Source organism: Balaenoptera musculus, chromosome 2 (genome assembly GCF_009873245.2).
Source record: "Balaenoptera musculus isolate JJ_BM4_2016_0621 chromosome 2, mBalMus1.pri.v3, whole genome shotgun sequence".
In the NCBI taxonomy this organism is placed as follows: domain Eukaryota; kingdom Metazoa; phylum Chordata; class Mammalia; order Artiodactyla; family Balaenopteridae; genus Balaenoptera; species Balaenoptera musculus.
The window spans coordinates 76,074,315-76,091,126 of NC_045786.1; the positions used below are offsets into that span (position 1 = coordinate 76,074,315).

The 16,812-nt window shown below is 39.9% G+C and overlaps 1 protein-coding gene, 1 long non-coding RNA gene and 1 other non-coding gene across 5 annotated transcripts in view; 1 reads left to right on the forward strand and 2 right to left on the reverse strand.

The window, feature by feature from the left end:
- The window catches only part of LOC118889689, a 77,397-nt gene that overhangs the window by 14,260 nt on the left and 46,325 nt on the right, over positions 1-16,812 (forward strand). The gene's annotated exons all lie outside the window — the stretch shown is intronic.
- Positions 10,252-10,358, reverse strand: LOC118891603. Its single transcript, XR_005019156.1, has one exon. It is a non-coding gene; the product is annotated as a U6 spliceosomal RNA (small nuclear RNA).
- The window catches only part of LOC118889687 (myocardial zonula adherens protein), a 100,451-nt gene continuing 94,610 nt past the window's right edge, over positions 10,972-16,812 (reverse strand). The window contains exon 13 of one of the 2 annotated variants that reach the window (XM_036841705.1): positions 10,972-11,914. In XM_036841705.1, the coding sequence (XP_036697600.1) occupies positions 11,818-11,914 (97 nt within the window). In that variant the 3' untranslated portion in view covers positions 10,972-11,817. The remainder of the gene's footprint in view (positions 11,915-16,812) is intronic. The other variant, XM_036841707.1, reaches the window with a different exon arrangement.

Consider the following 16,812-nt stretch of genomic DNA (forward strand, 5'->3'; position numbering starts at 1 on the left):
ATATTTTGGAAGAGTTTGAGAAGGATAGGTGTTAGCTCTTCTCTAAATGTTTGATAGAATTCGCCTGTGAAGCCATCTGCGGAATTCACAGATTCATTTCCCTTCCAGCTCTAAAATTCTATACTTCTACCAAATGTCACATTTCTCCTCTTTGTATTTCACTGTGATCCCACTGCAACAAAAGATTTTCTTCAGCTACCCAAGGGTTTAGGCTGTAAAGTGCATGCACTCCACACTAAAAGTAAATTCTTGCATTAGTTATCCAAACTGTTTGAAATGAGGAACCAAATTTTCAGCTATATCTCCCTCTTTATCAGCAAATAGTAATTTAAAGCCAGTTACCAGGGCTGTGATTCCCCAGTGACAGACTGTGGGCTATTAAAATTAATCCTGACAGAAGATCCTTGCTGCTTTCTCCAAGCACATTCAGGCCATTGGTTTATGAACAGGATGAACAGACGGCCCATCCCAGAGGGCTTGAGGGAGGAAGTACATTAAAATGGCTGCCTGCATCTTTGTTTGCTCAGCTGCTTGGAAAAACTAAGACTGAGGGAAATGGGATTAATCAAGGGGGCAGTTGCCCACGGAAAAAAAATAGGAAGACTCTGGTGAGAAAATTCCAGCCAAATAAGGTTCAAGTCAAAGGGAAAGAATTCTTATCTCTTCAGCCTTTCACACGGTTGAGTGTTGTTTGGTGACAAATTTCAGGCCACCACAGTGTTTTATGAAATTTTTGTTAGCATGTGAAGAGAGAATTCAGGAAAAAAAATTGATTCTTTAAAGTTCCAGGTGATTTACTTTGTAATTAGCAACATTAATGAAGATTATTGGTTAGATATGTGACTAATGGTTAATGAATAACACCTTTCTATGCTTTTTCATATGAATAAACTCACAAACCAGAAAAAAAAAAGTCCCTGAAAGATCGCATGTACTGCTATGTGGTACAGAATATACAGACATTGTAGCTGAGGCTCCTCCTCCTCCCTCTCACATTAGGAGACAATCTTTTTTTTTTTTTTTTTTACATTTTATTGAAGGATAGTTGATCTACAATGTTGTGTTAATTTCTGTTGTACAGCAAAGTGATTCAGTTATATATACTTTTCCATTATGGTTTATCACAGGATATTTAATATAGTTCCCTGTACTATACAGTAGAACCTTGTTGTTTATCCATCCTATATAAACTAGTTTGCATCTGCTAATCCCAAACTCCGAATCCTTCCCTCTCCCAAACCCCTCCCCCTTGGCAACCACAAGTCTATTCTCTATGTCTGAGTCTGTTTCAGGAGACAGAATCTTGAATAAGATGTAAAATGTCTTCCCCTCTCCTGACTTATTCACTTCCCTTTGATGCATTGGCTAAAATTCCACCAATAAGAAAATTACTAGGCTAAAAAGGATCTTCCTTTGAGACAGTAGATATTTCTTTTTTTTTTTTTTTTTTTTTGTCTGTGTTGGGTCTTCGTTTCTGTGCGAGGGCTTTCTCTAGTTGCGGCAAGCGGGGGCCACCCTTCATCGCGGTGCGCGGGCCTCTCACTATCGTGGCCTCTCTTGTTGCGGAGCACAGGCTACAGACACACAGGCTCAGTAGTTGTGGCTCACGGGCCCAGTTGCTCTGCGGCATATGGGATCTTCCCAGACCAGGGCTTGAACCCGTGTCCCCTGCGTTGGCAGGCAGATTCTCGACCACTGCGCCACCAGGGAAGCCCAGTAGATATTTCTAGAAGGGTTGTGACCTATCAGTCATTTACAGTTGAGTGTGAATTGGTTCCAAATGGCTTTCTCACAAAAAGCTAGCTGAGGTGATGACTTGCACTAAAAGAGTGGGCTTTGTTAGGAGGGAAAGCGAGAAAATGGAGAGAGTTTTGAGCAATTGGAGAGGAAGAGTAGACCAGAGAAAGTATTACAACAGAGAGTTCAGGTGGCAGGAAGACCCCAGAAGGCCTCCTTTTCACAGTTTGGAGAATATGTAGGCCAGGCAAAAAGGGAGGATGTCAAAACCAAACTTTGCTTAGAATTGGTTCAGATTCCATGCTGGAAGGCAGACCCTCCTATACTTAAGTGGGCCTTGTCTAAGATTCTTCATAAAATATCCAGTACATTGTTTAAGGGGGGTAATTTGCAAAGTCACTAAAGGGTGAGATTTAATAATTTCCTTTCAATTTTCATGGGAGAGGGATTTGAGAGTTGTGCTTTTAGTGGAGGGAAAGAAGAACCAGGTCTCTACCACAATGCTGGCACACTGTATGTCTCACTCTTTGGAATCTGACGTACATCAGAGGCCATAAAAGAAACTGGTGATCGGCAGCAAAATGGACTTAGAGAAAACTGACCACCCTTCTCCTCTCATGAGACCCGGCGGGAATCAAGTAGCTGGTCACCTTTAATTTTCTGTCTTGCATGAAAAAGAACACAGCTAGCTCCGAAAAGCTTCAGCTAGGGGAAGTAGGAGAAAAGGAGCAAGGGATGCCCATATAATATAGAGTTGGGAGAATGACCAAGGAAAAAAAAGTCATCCTTGATTTTCTTCTCCAAAATTTGGAGGAGAGAATAGTCAAGCATAGTATATAGACAGTAAAGGTGATCCAGATCAGAGAAGTGAAGGGGTGGTGGTGAAATTTGTCAGTCTCCAACTATGATTTTGGGAGAGGGCTTGTGTACCGCTAACTTTGTGGCCAGTTAATTTCCCCAGGCCTCAGTTTTCTCCCATTTAAAATGAGGGTATTGAACCAGACAAACTCCAAGGTGCCTTTCAGTGCTTAAATTATAGTATTCTAGGATGACTGATGTTATTCTTTGGCAACATCTGCATCTATTTAAGTTCATAAATGTTGAAGAAATATTTGGTATGCAGTAAACCAGGAAGCAGGTAGCTCCCTTTAAATAAATAGTCATCCAACATTGATGAAGTTTAGGGTATTATCAACCTTTGCTGGACTCCTGTGGTTGCCCATATCTTATGGGACTGGATCATGTTTTCCATCACCTAGAATTCTTGGGCTTAATTTAATTTTTATATCTAATGGATGACAGCTCTGAGTAATTTAAGATTGTTTATAAGGTTTAAAAAACCTGAAGTTGTCAAAATAGCAGAAGACAGACAAAGGGTAATGAATGATGTGGGAGGAACATCACTTCAAGCTGACTGGAGAAAAAGGTGGTTTGAAGGAATAAGTATTTTCTTTATAATGCACAGAAAGAAAAACATTAGATAATGTAAATAAAGGGTTGCAAATTCCGGGTCTTTGGCCACATCCAATCTACAGATGAATTTGCTCAGCAGCACAGTTTTTCAAAATAATGAATTTGAGTGACTTTAAGATGGACATGTACTTATAATCCTGGTGAGCACCCTTCTTGCCTCTCCCTGCCACCAGCCACTCACCCCCATTATCCTACCACAGACCCTTGCCACCTTTTTTTTTTTGACCCTTGCCACCTTGATGCAAACTTCCTGGGCACCAGGACATTTGAGTTTGGGTGTGTGATGCAAGTATAAATGAAAAATGTAGGCCAACTCTTTTTCTTTTTTGAGAGGCTGCAATTACAGTCAGTCCTCCATATATGTGGGTTCCACATCCACGGATTCAACAAACCTTGGAACCAAAATATTCAGAAAAAGAAAAAAACAATTCTGGAAAGTTCCAAAAAGCAAAACTTGAATTTGCCTGTGAACAGGCAACTATTTACAAAGCATTTACATTGTATTAGGTATTGTAAATAATCTAGAGATGATTTAAATTATAGGAGGGAATGTGCGTAAGTTTATGCAAATACTACACCATTTTATATAACAGGCTTGAGCATGTGTGGATTTTGGTATTTGTGGGAATGTGGGGCCTGGAACCAATTCCCCCACCTTCTCTCGATACTGAGGGATGACTGTGACACCATGGAAACTTCTCGATCACTTCCCAGATCACTTGTTATAGGAAGGTGTTCTTTACCTCTAAATCTGTTTTCCTAAGGCCTTCTGTGTTTTAAGAATCCCTACGGGGACTTCCTTGGCGGTCCAGTGGTTAGGACTCCATGCTTCCATTGCAGGGGGCACGGGTTCGATCCCTGATCAGGGAACTAAGATCCTGCATGTTGTGCGGTGCGCCCCCCCACCTCAAAAAAAAGGAATCCCTACAAATGGTTGTCAGGTGATTCATAGAGTTAATGTCCCCACAGATTGTAAACCTCATTGATATTGCAAGTTTGGTTTTGTGTTTTTTTTTTTTTTTGCTAGAATCAAGTGTAAAAAGTGGATATTAATTCAAAAGAACTCAGCCTTTTCTGGGGAAAACCAGTTTGCATGATTTGTAGTCAGACTAATAAATGCTCTAGTCAAAGGATATAATCCTGTTATTTTGAACAACTGCTAAGAAATTGTTTGCAAGCATCTCTAACAATATATAGAGTTTGTTTACAAAGCTTGATTTAACATTTTTATCTATAGCAAAAGCCATTTTAAAAGGTCAAAGAAAATTATGAATCTTTATGATTACTGTAGAAACATTAGCATCTTTACAACTACATTTTCTGTTTTAAATTCCGTATTGGGATTTTGTGATAAAAAAGGTCAACTTGAGACGGCCCTTATTTCCTTCCCCCAGCCCTCCAAAAATGTTTAAATAAATTTGTGGGTACCATAAAGATATTTTATTTAAGGGTTGGGCCACAAAGTGACCAGTTAAGATTTTTCAGGCTGAACATGCATTGTTTAGGAGGTGGCAAGTTAGAGAGGAAAGGGGAGAATTAAAATATTTGCAAGATGTCATTAATCTCCAGCAAAAGCCAAGAGTTGTTTTTTTCCCCCTTCATTTCAGAACTAATCCAGCTTTCTGTTATTTGGCTCAGAAAAGTCTTAAATCTGTAACAAGAGAGTAACTTCCTGTTCTCAAGAGTATGGCTGCCAAAGAAAACATTTACAAGAAAAGTCCCAGGGCCAAAAAATTGCCTACTAATTATTTCTCAGCCCCCCACACCCCTAATTCAGGAAGGTGAATGCTGTAAATGCTATATGTTAAAACTCAAAAGTATGTGTTGAAAAATTAAGAGAAAACCCCCAAGAACTGTTTGCCATTTATTTATATTTTATTGCATTCAAATTACGTCAGTTTTATGGCCTTTGGGCACAAATTAATGTTTCTTATAATATTTTGTTCAGAATTCCACAAAGATTATACTATACCTTCATCTGAATACATTATGGAAGTTTTTACCTGGTACCTTCCCAACTGAAGAAGAGAGAAGCAGCCCCAGCATTCAGGAACTCACATAGTCCCACCAGCTGCAAGCTGGCCTGATACTCAGCAGTGGGTCTTGGTTTTCTCCTTGGGGATCTATCTATTCAGTGCAGTGTCAGTCAAAATTCCAGCAGCCCATAGGTAGAAACTGACAGACTGTAAAATTCATATGGAAATTCAAAGGTCCTAGAATAGCCAAAACAACTTTGAAAAAGAACAGAGTTGAAAAGCCTATACTACCTGACTTCAAGGGCTTAAGATAAAGCCACGGTAATCAAGACAGTGTGGGACTGGTGTTAAGATAGGCAACTAGATCAGTATAACAGAGTGTACAGAAATAGACCTATGCACGTATGGGCAGTTGATTTCCAACAATGGTACAAAGGCAATTCAGTGGAAAATGGGTAGTCTTTTCAACAAATGGTGCTAAAACAATTAATTGGACATTCATATGCAAAAACCTCTTTGATTTACACTTCATACCACGTATTAGTAATCTAATCCTGCCTAACAAATTACCTCCAAACTTTGCAGCCATCTCCCTCTGGTATCTTTGCCTCTGGTCTCTCTTTCCAGAAACATATCTCCAGTCTTTCTTTGGGGCTTGTCCTCCTCTGACAAAGTCAAGTGAGTTATTCTCAAATTTCCGTATAAGGAAAAGGAGTCTATGGTTTATTTAATCTTATGTTTATCCAGACACAATTTTTTTTTTTTTGCCCTACTTTCCTTCTGCACAATCCTACTCACAAGTAAGCATTATTCATTAAGTCTCTAATGTGTGCCCAATAAGAGGAAATCCTTGGGTTTAAAAATATTCATGTGCAACACCTCCTTCACAGTAATGACTAGTACTAATAGCAGGGGTCAATTGTTGGTATCGATTGTAGGCATGTCTCTGGCGCAGTGCTGGAAACTTTTCCCATGCTGCTTCACATGATCATCACAGCAGGCCTCTGCGGAGGTAAGGTGGAATTCCATTTCCTTCCTAGGCAGAGCTGCTCATGGGAGCCCTGCACCTGAGAGCAGAGGTGACCTGCCCAAGGGAGTATTGCAATTTAGTGGCAATACCGACTCCAGGCTTCCCACCCCTGTTCTGGAATCAGACGGGCCTGGGTGGTTTCAGGCAATTTTCATCTCTGAGTTTCCATTTCCTTAACCACAAAACAGTGGTAGTGACATTTTCTACACAGAACTGCTATGAAGATTGACTGGTTGCATGCTGTGCCGAGGTCCGTAACTCTTGGTCTCCTTTACTTCCCCCAGCGAAGGCTCTTTCTGGATACTTTTCACTTGTAGATTTCTCCATGCTTATTGAGGTGTGGAATGAGTCCCCTCCTTTATAGGAAACTGCCCCTAAGGAGCTTACATGGATGGAGAGAAAGGAAATGGACACGATGGTCAGTCATTTGATGTGAGAGTAGAAAAGAGGGGAGCAGGAAAAAAGTACCCCTGGGATTCAGAGACATCAAAGACCAGGAGGAGACAGACTCACTGGGAATAATTTTCGAAGAGGATGAGGGTATTGAGGGTACACATCTGTGTGTCCCCAGCACCTGGGATGCATTGCTTGAACTGAACTGGGCCTCTGAGTCTGGATGTCAGGGAGATCACTATGGTCTGATGTGGCCTGAAGTAGGACAGGAAGGAATCCTGCCCTTCCTGTCACACCCCTCACCCCACCCTCTGTCTTGGGGACCACCCTAGAGTTCCTGGAGTAGGCCAATGGCATTTGCTGGGGAGAAAGAGGGTGCCCAGAGTAGACAGACACGTGGACCAGCTCAGGGTCAGTCTTGGTTGGTGCACCCTCTGTTGGGGAGACCATGTCACATCACCAAACTCCAGACACTTCCCAGATGTTCCTCTCTCCCCAGCTAGCCCTGAAAGGAACCCTCTGGGGCATGTGCCACCCAGACTCAAACCCCATGTCAGGCACATGGCCTGAATTTTCTGTCTCAACGGCTGCCTCTTGCTTCTGACTCACTAAACAGCAGGCCATCTGAGGCCAGGATCCTGTGGGACACCAGCTGCTTCTAAGTAAGCCCAGTCCTGTTTCCATTCAGCTGCTCAGTACTCTCTGGGCCCTGAGGACACTTACAGACCTGCAGCTCACACCTGCACGGTCCCGAGCTCAGGTATCCAAAGGCAATATCCTGAAGGAACTTTATTCACTGCCTGTTTGGGGGGCGTGCCTGCCTAAAGCAGGCAATTTTATACACACCTTCATTTCTCACTCCCAGTGTTGGCAACGGAGTCAGGAAAGAACATCCTCATACTGTTGGTGAGATCTTTCAGTGGACTCCAATTTCCAGAGGCCAGATTGGACCACGTGCACGAAAAGACTTAAATGTGCCTAACTTGTGACCCAGCGATTCCTCTTCTAGGAATTTATCCTAGGCAAGTGTACAAAGACATGTGTACAAGATGGTTCCGCAGAGGATTGCTTTAAAAAGGGTAAGGACAGCCTCCAAAATTCCAACCTCAGGGGACAGGTCAAGTAAACCACAGTACCTCAATAAAGTGGAATCCAACTAGCTGTAAGAAACAGTGGTGCAGCTCTATACATCTGTATCTATATAGAATGATATATAAGTGATTATATATGTGGTTACAAAAGTATGTTGTGATAATAGGTAGCACTTACTAAGTGCCAAGCACTATTCTAAGAACTCCACAGATATTAACTCATTTAATCTGCACACAGTGACAGTTGGGAAATAACTGTCACTGATTCCATTTTACAGGGGCTCAAAGAGGTTCTGTGCTCAAGCCACACACTAGTGACTAAGCTGAAACAGTCTCCAGAGCCCACGTTCCTGAATACCACGATTCTGCTTCTCAGTATAGGGTCCTGTGTGTGCTAAAACAAAATAAATGGGGGAGGGGGGTGTGTTTAAGAAAGTCTGGAAGGATTGGAATGAGAATATTAATTGAGGCATTATCATAGGAATACATTTTTATTTTTAAAAAACTTAACACACTGCTGTTTTTCATTTCAGTTAGATAAATTTGCTGTGTAATATTAGAGTTCATTCCCCCAGTTCTACACGATACCCGTGCTTATGAGGAGGTTGAAGAACAAACGTCACTCTTTCAGACGGTGGGTTGAGTGTCACTAATTTTGACAAAGGGTCGAGAAGGATCAGCTCTGGTTTTTTTCAGTTTCAAGTCTGTACCACTGAGGAAGTCTCTTCAGTGGTCTTTCTAAATAGTTCAAATAATATTTAAAATTCTCCACATGTTGAAGGTATATATAAAAGTATAAAGGGCCCAGGGACACCTTTAATGCTATGGAATGATCGCTGGCATCCTTTGAATTTAAAATTACTAATTTTTTTCCTTTTTTTGACTGTTTTAAGAAAAGAAAAAAGTTGGGGGGGGGTGATGTGGAGTGCTTGCAGAACAGTCTTTGTTGTATTAAAACCGACATTCTTTATGCCGTGTTTCATTTAGAAGCTGTTTCCACACCAGCTTCTCCAGGGGCCCAGGGGTTGCCATACCTTCTGCCACTCTGAGACCTGCTTCCCTACCTCCTGGTCCCAAGGCCTGCCTTTTCCTGAAATGCTCCTCCTTGGGGCTGCGCTAGGAAACGGCTTCTCATGCTAGAGCAGCTCAAAGAGTGAAGGTAGCCAGCACTCAACAGTGCTTTAAAACACACCTCAGAATGGCAGCACCCTCCTCTGCGTCCATCCCCAGGCCAGGCCTCTGCTTGACCTACCTCAGTTGGCACTCACATTGGCCTGTCAGGTGTGATTTTCTTTTTTTTAATTGAAGTGTAGTTGATTTACAGTGTTGTGTTAATTACTGCTGTACAGCAAAGTGATTCAGTTATAGATATATATATACATTCTTTTTACATTCTTTTCCATTATGGTTTATCATAGGATATTGAATATAGTTCTCTGTGCTATACAGTAGGACCTTGTTTATGCATTCTATGTATAAAAGCTTACATCTGCTCACCCCAACCTGCCACTCCATCCCTCCCCCAACACCCTCCCCCTTGGCAACCACCAGTTTCTTCTCTATGTCTGAGATTCTGTTTCATAGGTTCATTTGTGTCATATTTTAGATTCCACATATAAGTGATATCATATGGTATTTATCTGTCTCTTTCTGACTTACTTCACTCAGTATGATAATCTCCAGTTGCATCCATGTTGCTGCAAATGGCATTATTTCATTCTCTTTTATGACTGAGTAGTAGTAATCCATTGTATATATGTACCATATCGTCTTTATCCATCTATTGATAGACACTTAGGTTGTTTCCACGTCTTGACTATTGTGAATAGTGCTGCTATGAACATAGAGGTGCATGTATCTTTTTGAATTATAGTTTTGTCCAGATATATGGCCGGGAATAGGATTGCTGGGTCATATGGTAATTCTATTTTCAGTTTTCTGAGGCATCTCCACACCATTTTCCATAGTGGCTGCAGCAACTTACATTCCCACCAACAATGTAGGAGGGTTCCCCTTCTCCACACCCTCTCCAGCATTTGTTACTTGCAGAATTTTTAACGATGGCCATTCTGACTGGTGTGAGTTGGTACCTCATTGTAGTTTTGATTTGCATTTCTCTAATAATTGGTGACGTTGAGCATCTTTTCAAGTGCCTATTGGTTATCTGTGTGTCTTCTTTGGAGAAATGTCTATTTAGGTCTTCTGCCCATTTTTGGATTGGGTTGTTTGTTTTTTTGTTATTGAGCTGTATGAGCTGTTTGTGTATTTTGGAGATTAAGCCCTTGTTGGTCACATTGTTAGCAAATATTTTCTCCCATTCTGTAGGTTGTCTTTTCGGGTTTTTTAATGATTTCCTTTGCTGTGCAAAAGCTTGTAAGTTTGATTAGGTCCCATTTGTTTATTTTTATTTCTATTGCCTTGGGAGACTGATCTAAGAAAACACTGGTACGATTTATGTCAGAGAATGTTTTGCCTATGTCCACTTCTAGAAGTTTTATGGTGTCATGTCTTATGTTTAAGTCTTTAAGCCATTTTAAGTTTACTTTGTGGAAAAAATATGGAATGCTTCATGAATTTGCGTGTCATCCTTGCTCAGGGGCCATGCTAATCTTCTCTGTATCGGTCCAATTTTAGTATATGTGCTGCCGAAGCGAGCACCGGGTAGGTGTGATTATCCCAAGTTTTTAGAACATGAAGTTGATATTCAGAGAGCTTTGATGACATGCCCAAGGTCCCACAACCACAATTTAAATAAAAATTTGGTTTCAAAGTATGCGTTTTCATCTTGACACTGTCCTGACTTGTGGTGATTTACTCAACTGAGTTGCTTTGCTTTCTTCCTTTGGCTTTTTTTTTTAAGTGGGGGAGTAAGGGGTAGGGAGTTTGGGCACAAGGGAGCATGATTTTTTTTTTTTAAGTAAAAATGATTATTTTATAAACATGAATGCATCTTAGTGTTTCTAGAAGGTAGGTTAACTAGATAAATTTCAGGGTTTAAAGACACACACACACACACACACACACACACACACACACACACACACACACACACACACACACACACACACACACACACACACACACACACACACACACACACACACACACACACACACACACACACACACACACACCTTCTCTTATGGTTTATAAATGATTCTAAGGACTGTGCTGATTGAAAGATTATGGTGCCCTGACTTGACAGTCCAAAACCCGATTCTGTTCTCTACCCCTTCTACACAGTCATGGATGACACACAATGACAGCATCAGTAGAACAAAATATATGGCATTTATTAAACATGTGACATAGGTTATAATATCAAAGTAGAGCATGCATGAACAAATCACTCATTCCTTTAACAAAAACACCAACTGGTATCGAAAACGTTAAGTGATTAAATTTCCACAACATACAAAATTCTCTTTCAGTTAAAGTGAGAAAGAAAGAAAAAATAAATCACAGGTTGAATAAATACAGTGATTTCAGCTGGCCCCATAAAGGCGTAAGGCACAAAGTAAACCAAGGGGTTAGCACGTCAGAATGAAGCGTGTCTGCCCACACGAGGACCGGCTGCAGCCGAGGCTCCCACGCCCCTGCACAGGTCCTCGGCACCTGCCCCTTCCTTCCCAGGGTCACATTTCCCCATGTGCCTGCGCTCCTGCAGACAGGCTTCCCTGTAGCAGAGAAACACCGCCTCTAATACTTCTATGGGTAAATAAAACCTTCATGCTGTAACAAATGATCCTGGCAATAAGTAACATGAAATTTCAAGTTAATGCCTTGTTTCCTCCCAGCCGAAGTCTAGTAAAACAGAAAATAGTGAGGGAATTCTCCCGATAGGACTCAGTGTCTGCATGGAAAGCTAACGATGGCCCAGTACAGCAGGGTACATACACTGGTTGGGTGTTTGAAATATGACCTTGAAACCTCTCTCTCCTGCCCTCCCCCTCCCCCTCCACCTTCCTTCATGTTTTAGAAGTGGATCAGAACCTCAGCAATTTCCACTGCAGCTTAAACAGTGTATAGGAGGAAGCAACAGTCACCCTTTCCAGACTTCAAGCCGCAGGGTTCCAGGGCCTTTGTCCATCAGTGAAAAGTGCACGTCTCCAAGTGCTTAAGTCAGAGTTTTCTTCATGCTTAACTCCAGGACTCGTGTGTATGGGGTATAATTCCTGGAAGGCACTGCGATCTCACGAGTCCTACCTGTTTGGCTGAGAAAGGAGAAAACGCAGTCAGGAATATGAAACAAAACTTACCATATGCTTCACGTGGTAAGATAACTCTAGGAAATCCTTTTCAACACTTAAAAATAGACTGCAGTAATGTAGTTGAATATTTCATTTAAATATTATGAGGGAGAGAAAACCATAATTCAAAAAGAGTCATGTACCACAATGTTCACTGCAGCTCTATTTACAACAGCCAGGACATGGAAGCAACCTAAGTTTCCACTGACAGATGAATGGATAAAGATGTGGCACATATATACAAGGGAATATTACTCAGCCATAAAAAAAACCGAAATTGAGTTATTTGTAGTGAGGTGGATAGACCTAGAGTCTGTCATACAGAGTGAAGTAAGTCAGAAAAACAAATACCGTATGCTAACATATATATATAGAATCTAAAAAAAAACAAAAAGATTCTGAAGAACCTAGAGGCAGGACAGGAATAAAGACGCAGATGTAGAGAATGGACTTGAGGACATGGGGAGGGGAAAGGGTAAGCTGGGACAAAGTGAGAGAATGGCATGGACATATATACACTACCAAATGTAAAATAGATAGCTAGTGGGAAGCAGCCACATAGCACAGGGAGATCAGCTCGGTGCTTTGTGACCACCTAGAGGGGTGGGATAGGGAGGGTGGGAGGGAGACGCAAGAGGGAGGAGATATGGGGATATATGTATATGTATAGCTGATTCACTTTGTTATAAAGCAGAAACTAACACACCACTGTAAAGCAATTATACTCCAATTAAAAAAAAAAAGTATATTAATGGTTGCCAGGGCCTAGGAGAAGGGGGGGTGGATTTTGACTGATAAGGGGTACAGTGTTTCTTTTTGGGGTGAGGGAAATTTTCTAAAATTAGATAAGTGGTGCTGGTTGCACAACTTTGTAAATATACTAAAAACTATTGAATTGCACATTTTAAAAGGATGAATTCTATGCTATGTGAATTACATCTCAAAACTTACTTTAAAAAGAAAAAATATTATGAGGGACCATTATTTTTAGCAATTTCTTTAAAAAGTTTTATTGGAGTGTAGTTGGTTTGCAATGTTGTGTTAGTTTCAGGTGTACAGCAGAGTGATTCAGTTATACATATATTCATTCTTTCTCAGATTCTTTTCTCACATAGGTTATCACAGAATATTTAGTAGAGTTCCCTGGGCTATACAGTAGGTCCTTGTTGGTTATCTATCTTATATATAGTAGTGTATGTATGTTAATCCCAAGTTCCTGATTTATCCCTCCTGCCCACATTTCCCCTTTGATAACCATAAGTTTTCAATATCTGTAAGTCTGTTTCTGTTTTGTAAATAAGTTCATCTGTATCATTTTCAGAAACTAGATTCCACATATGAGTCATACCATATGATATCTGTCTTTCTCAGTCTGACTTCACTTAGTGTGATAATCTCTAGGTTCATCCATGTTGCTGCAAATGGCATTATTTCGTTCTTTTTTATGGCTGAGTAATATTCCACTGTATATATGTACCACATTTTCTTTATCCATTCCTCTGTCAATGGACATTTAGGTTGCTTCCATGTCTAGGCTGTTGTAAATAGTGCTGTAATGAACATCGGGGTGCACGAATCTTTTCTAATTGTGGCTTTCTCCAGATATATGCCAAGGAGTGGGATTGCTGGATCATATGGTAGTTCTATTTTTAGTTTTTTAAGGAACTTCCATACTGTTCTCCATAGTGGTTGTACCAATTTACATTCCCACCAACAGTGTAGGAGAGTTCCCTTTTCTCCACACCCTCTCCCAGCACCCTCTCCTCTTACTGTTTGTAGACTTTTTGATGATGGCCATTCTGACCGGTGGTAGGTGATACCTCACTGTAGTTTTGATTTGCATTTCTCTGATAATTAGTGATGTTGAGCATCTTTTCATGTGCTTTTTGGCCGTCTGTATGTCTCCTTTGGAGAAATGTCTATTTAGGTCTTCTGCCCATTTTTGGATTGGGTTGTTTGGTTGTTGTTGTTTTTGACATAGACCTGCATGAGCTGTTTGTATATTTTGGAAATTAATCTCTTGTCAGTCACTTTGTGTGCAAATATTTTCTCCCATTTTGTGGGTTGTCTTTTCGTTTCGTTTATGGTTTCCTTTGCTGTGCAGAAGCTTTTAAGTTTAATTCAGTCTCATTTGTTTATTTTTGTTTTTATTTTCTTTTTTTAATTTTTTTTTATTGAAGTATAGTTGATTTACAATATGGTGCCAATCTCTGCTGTACAGCAAAAGTGACTCAGTTATACACGTACAGGCATTCTTTTTTTTATATTCTTTTCCATTATGGTTTATCATAGGAGATTGCATATAGTTCCCTGTGTTATATACAGTAGGACCTTGTTTATCCATCCTATCTATAATAGTTTACATCTGCTAATCCCAAACTCCCAGTCCTTCCCTCCCCCAACACCCTCCCCCTTGGCAACCACAAATCTGTTCTCTATGTCTGTGAGTCTGTTTCTGTTTTGTAGATAGGTTCATTTGTACCATATTTTAGATTCCACATATAAGTGATATCATATGGTATTTGTCTTTCTCTTTCTGACTTACTTCACTTAGTATGATAATCTCTAGTTGCATCCATATCGCTGCAAATGGTATTATTTCGTTCTTTTTTATGGCTGAGTAGTACTCCATTGTATATATGTACCACATCTTCTTTATCCATTCATCTGTTGGTGGACATTTAGGTTGTTTCCATGTTTTGTCTATTGTGAACAGTGCTGCTATGAACATAGGGGCACATGTATCTTTTTGAATTACAGTTTTGTCCGGGTATATTCCCAGGAGTGGGACTGCTAGATCATATGGTAATTCTATTTTTAGTTTTCTGAGGAACCTCCATACTGTTTTCCATAGTGGCTGTACCAACTTACATTCCCACCAGCAGTGTAGGAGGGTTCCCTTTTCTCCACATCCTCTCCAGCATTTGTAGACTTTTTAATGATTGCCATTCTGACCAGTGTGAGTTGGTACCTCATTGTAGTTTTGATTTGCATTTCTCTAATAATTAGTGATGTTGAGCATCTTTTCATGTGTCTACTGGCCATCCGTACGTCTTCTTTGGAGAAATGTCTATTAAGGTCTTTGGCCCATTTTTTGATTGGGTTGTTTGTTTTTTTGTTGTTGAGTTGTATAAGCTGTTTGTATATTTTGGAGACTAAGCCCTTGTCTATTGCATCATTTGCAAATATTTTCTCCCATTCTGTAGGTTGTCTTTTCATTTTTATATGGGTTCCTTTTTTGTGCAAAAGCTTCTAAGTTTGATATGGTCCTGTTTGTTTATTTTTATTTCTATTGCCTTGGGGGACTGACCTAAGAAAACACTGGTATGATTTATGTCAGAGAATAAATTCTGGAAGTTTTAGAAGTTTTATGGTGTCAAGTGCTAGAAGTTTTATGGTGTCATGTTTTATGTTTTAAGTCTTTAAGCCATTTTGAGTTTTATTTCTGTGCACGGTGTGAGGGTGTGTTCTAACTTCACGGACTTACATGCAGCTGTCCAACTTTCCCAGCACCACATGTTAAAGAGACTGTCTTTTTCCTATTTTATATTCTTGCCTCCTTTGTTGAAGATTAATAGACTGTAGGTATCTAGGTTTATTTCTGGGCTCTCTATTCTGTTCCATTGATCCGTATGTCTGTTTTTGTACCAATATGACACCGTTTTGATTACTGTAGCTCTGTAGTATTGTTTGAAGTCTGGGAGAGGTATGCTTCCTTTTGTTTTTTTCCCTCAGGATTGCTTTGGCAATTCTGGGTCTTCTATGGTTCCATATAAATTTTTGATTATTTGTTCTAGTTCTGTGAAAAATGTCATGGGTATTTTGATAGGGATCGCATTAAATCTGTAGATTGCTTTGGGTAGTATTGCCATTTTAACAATATTAATTCTTCCAATCCAAGAGCAATGGGGTATCTTTACATTTCTTTGAATTCTCTTTAATTTATTAATGTTTTATAGTTGACAGCATGTAAGTCTTTCACCTCCTTGGTCAGGTTTATTCCTAAGTATTTTTTTTTTTGGTGGTATTTTAAAAGGTATTGTTTTTTTTACATTCCCTTTCTGATATTTGTTAGTGTAAAGAAATGCAACTGATTTTTGGTTGTTAATCTTGTATTTTGCTACTTTGCTTAATTCATTTACTAGATCTAGTGATTTTTGTGTGGAGTCCTTAGGGTTTTCTATATATAGTATTATGTCATCTGCAAACAGTGACAATTTCATCTCTTCCAATTTGGATAACTTTTATTTTTTTCTTGTCTGACTGCTGTGGCTAGGACTTCCAATACTATGTTGACTAGAAGTGGTGAGAGTGGGCATCCTTGTCTTGTTCCTGAATTTAGTAGGAAGGCTTTTAGCTTTTCACTGTTGAGTATTATATTGGCTGTGGGTTTGTCATAAATGGCTTTTATTATGTTGAGATATATGTTCCCTAGGAGGTGGATCCAAAAAGTTATTGCTGGGATTTATGTTCAGAGAGTGTTGCCTATGTTTTCCTCTAAGAGTTTTATAGTGTCCAGCCTTACATTTAGGTCTTTGATCCATTTTGAGTTTATTTTTGTGTATGGTGTTAAAGAATGATCTAATTTCATTCCTTCACATGTAGCTGTCCAGTTCTCCCAGCACCACTTATTGAATCCATTGTATATTCTTGCCTCCTTTGTCATAGATTAATTGACCATATGTGCGTGGGCTTATTTCTGGGCTTTCTATCCTGTTCCATTGATCTATATTTCTGTTTTTGCACCAGTACCATACTGTCTTGATTACTATAGCTTTGTAGTATAGTCTGAAGTCAGGGAGCCTGATTCCTCCAGCTCCGTTTTTCTTTCTCAGGATTGCTTTGACTATTTGGAGTCTTTT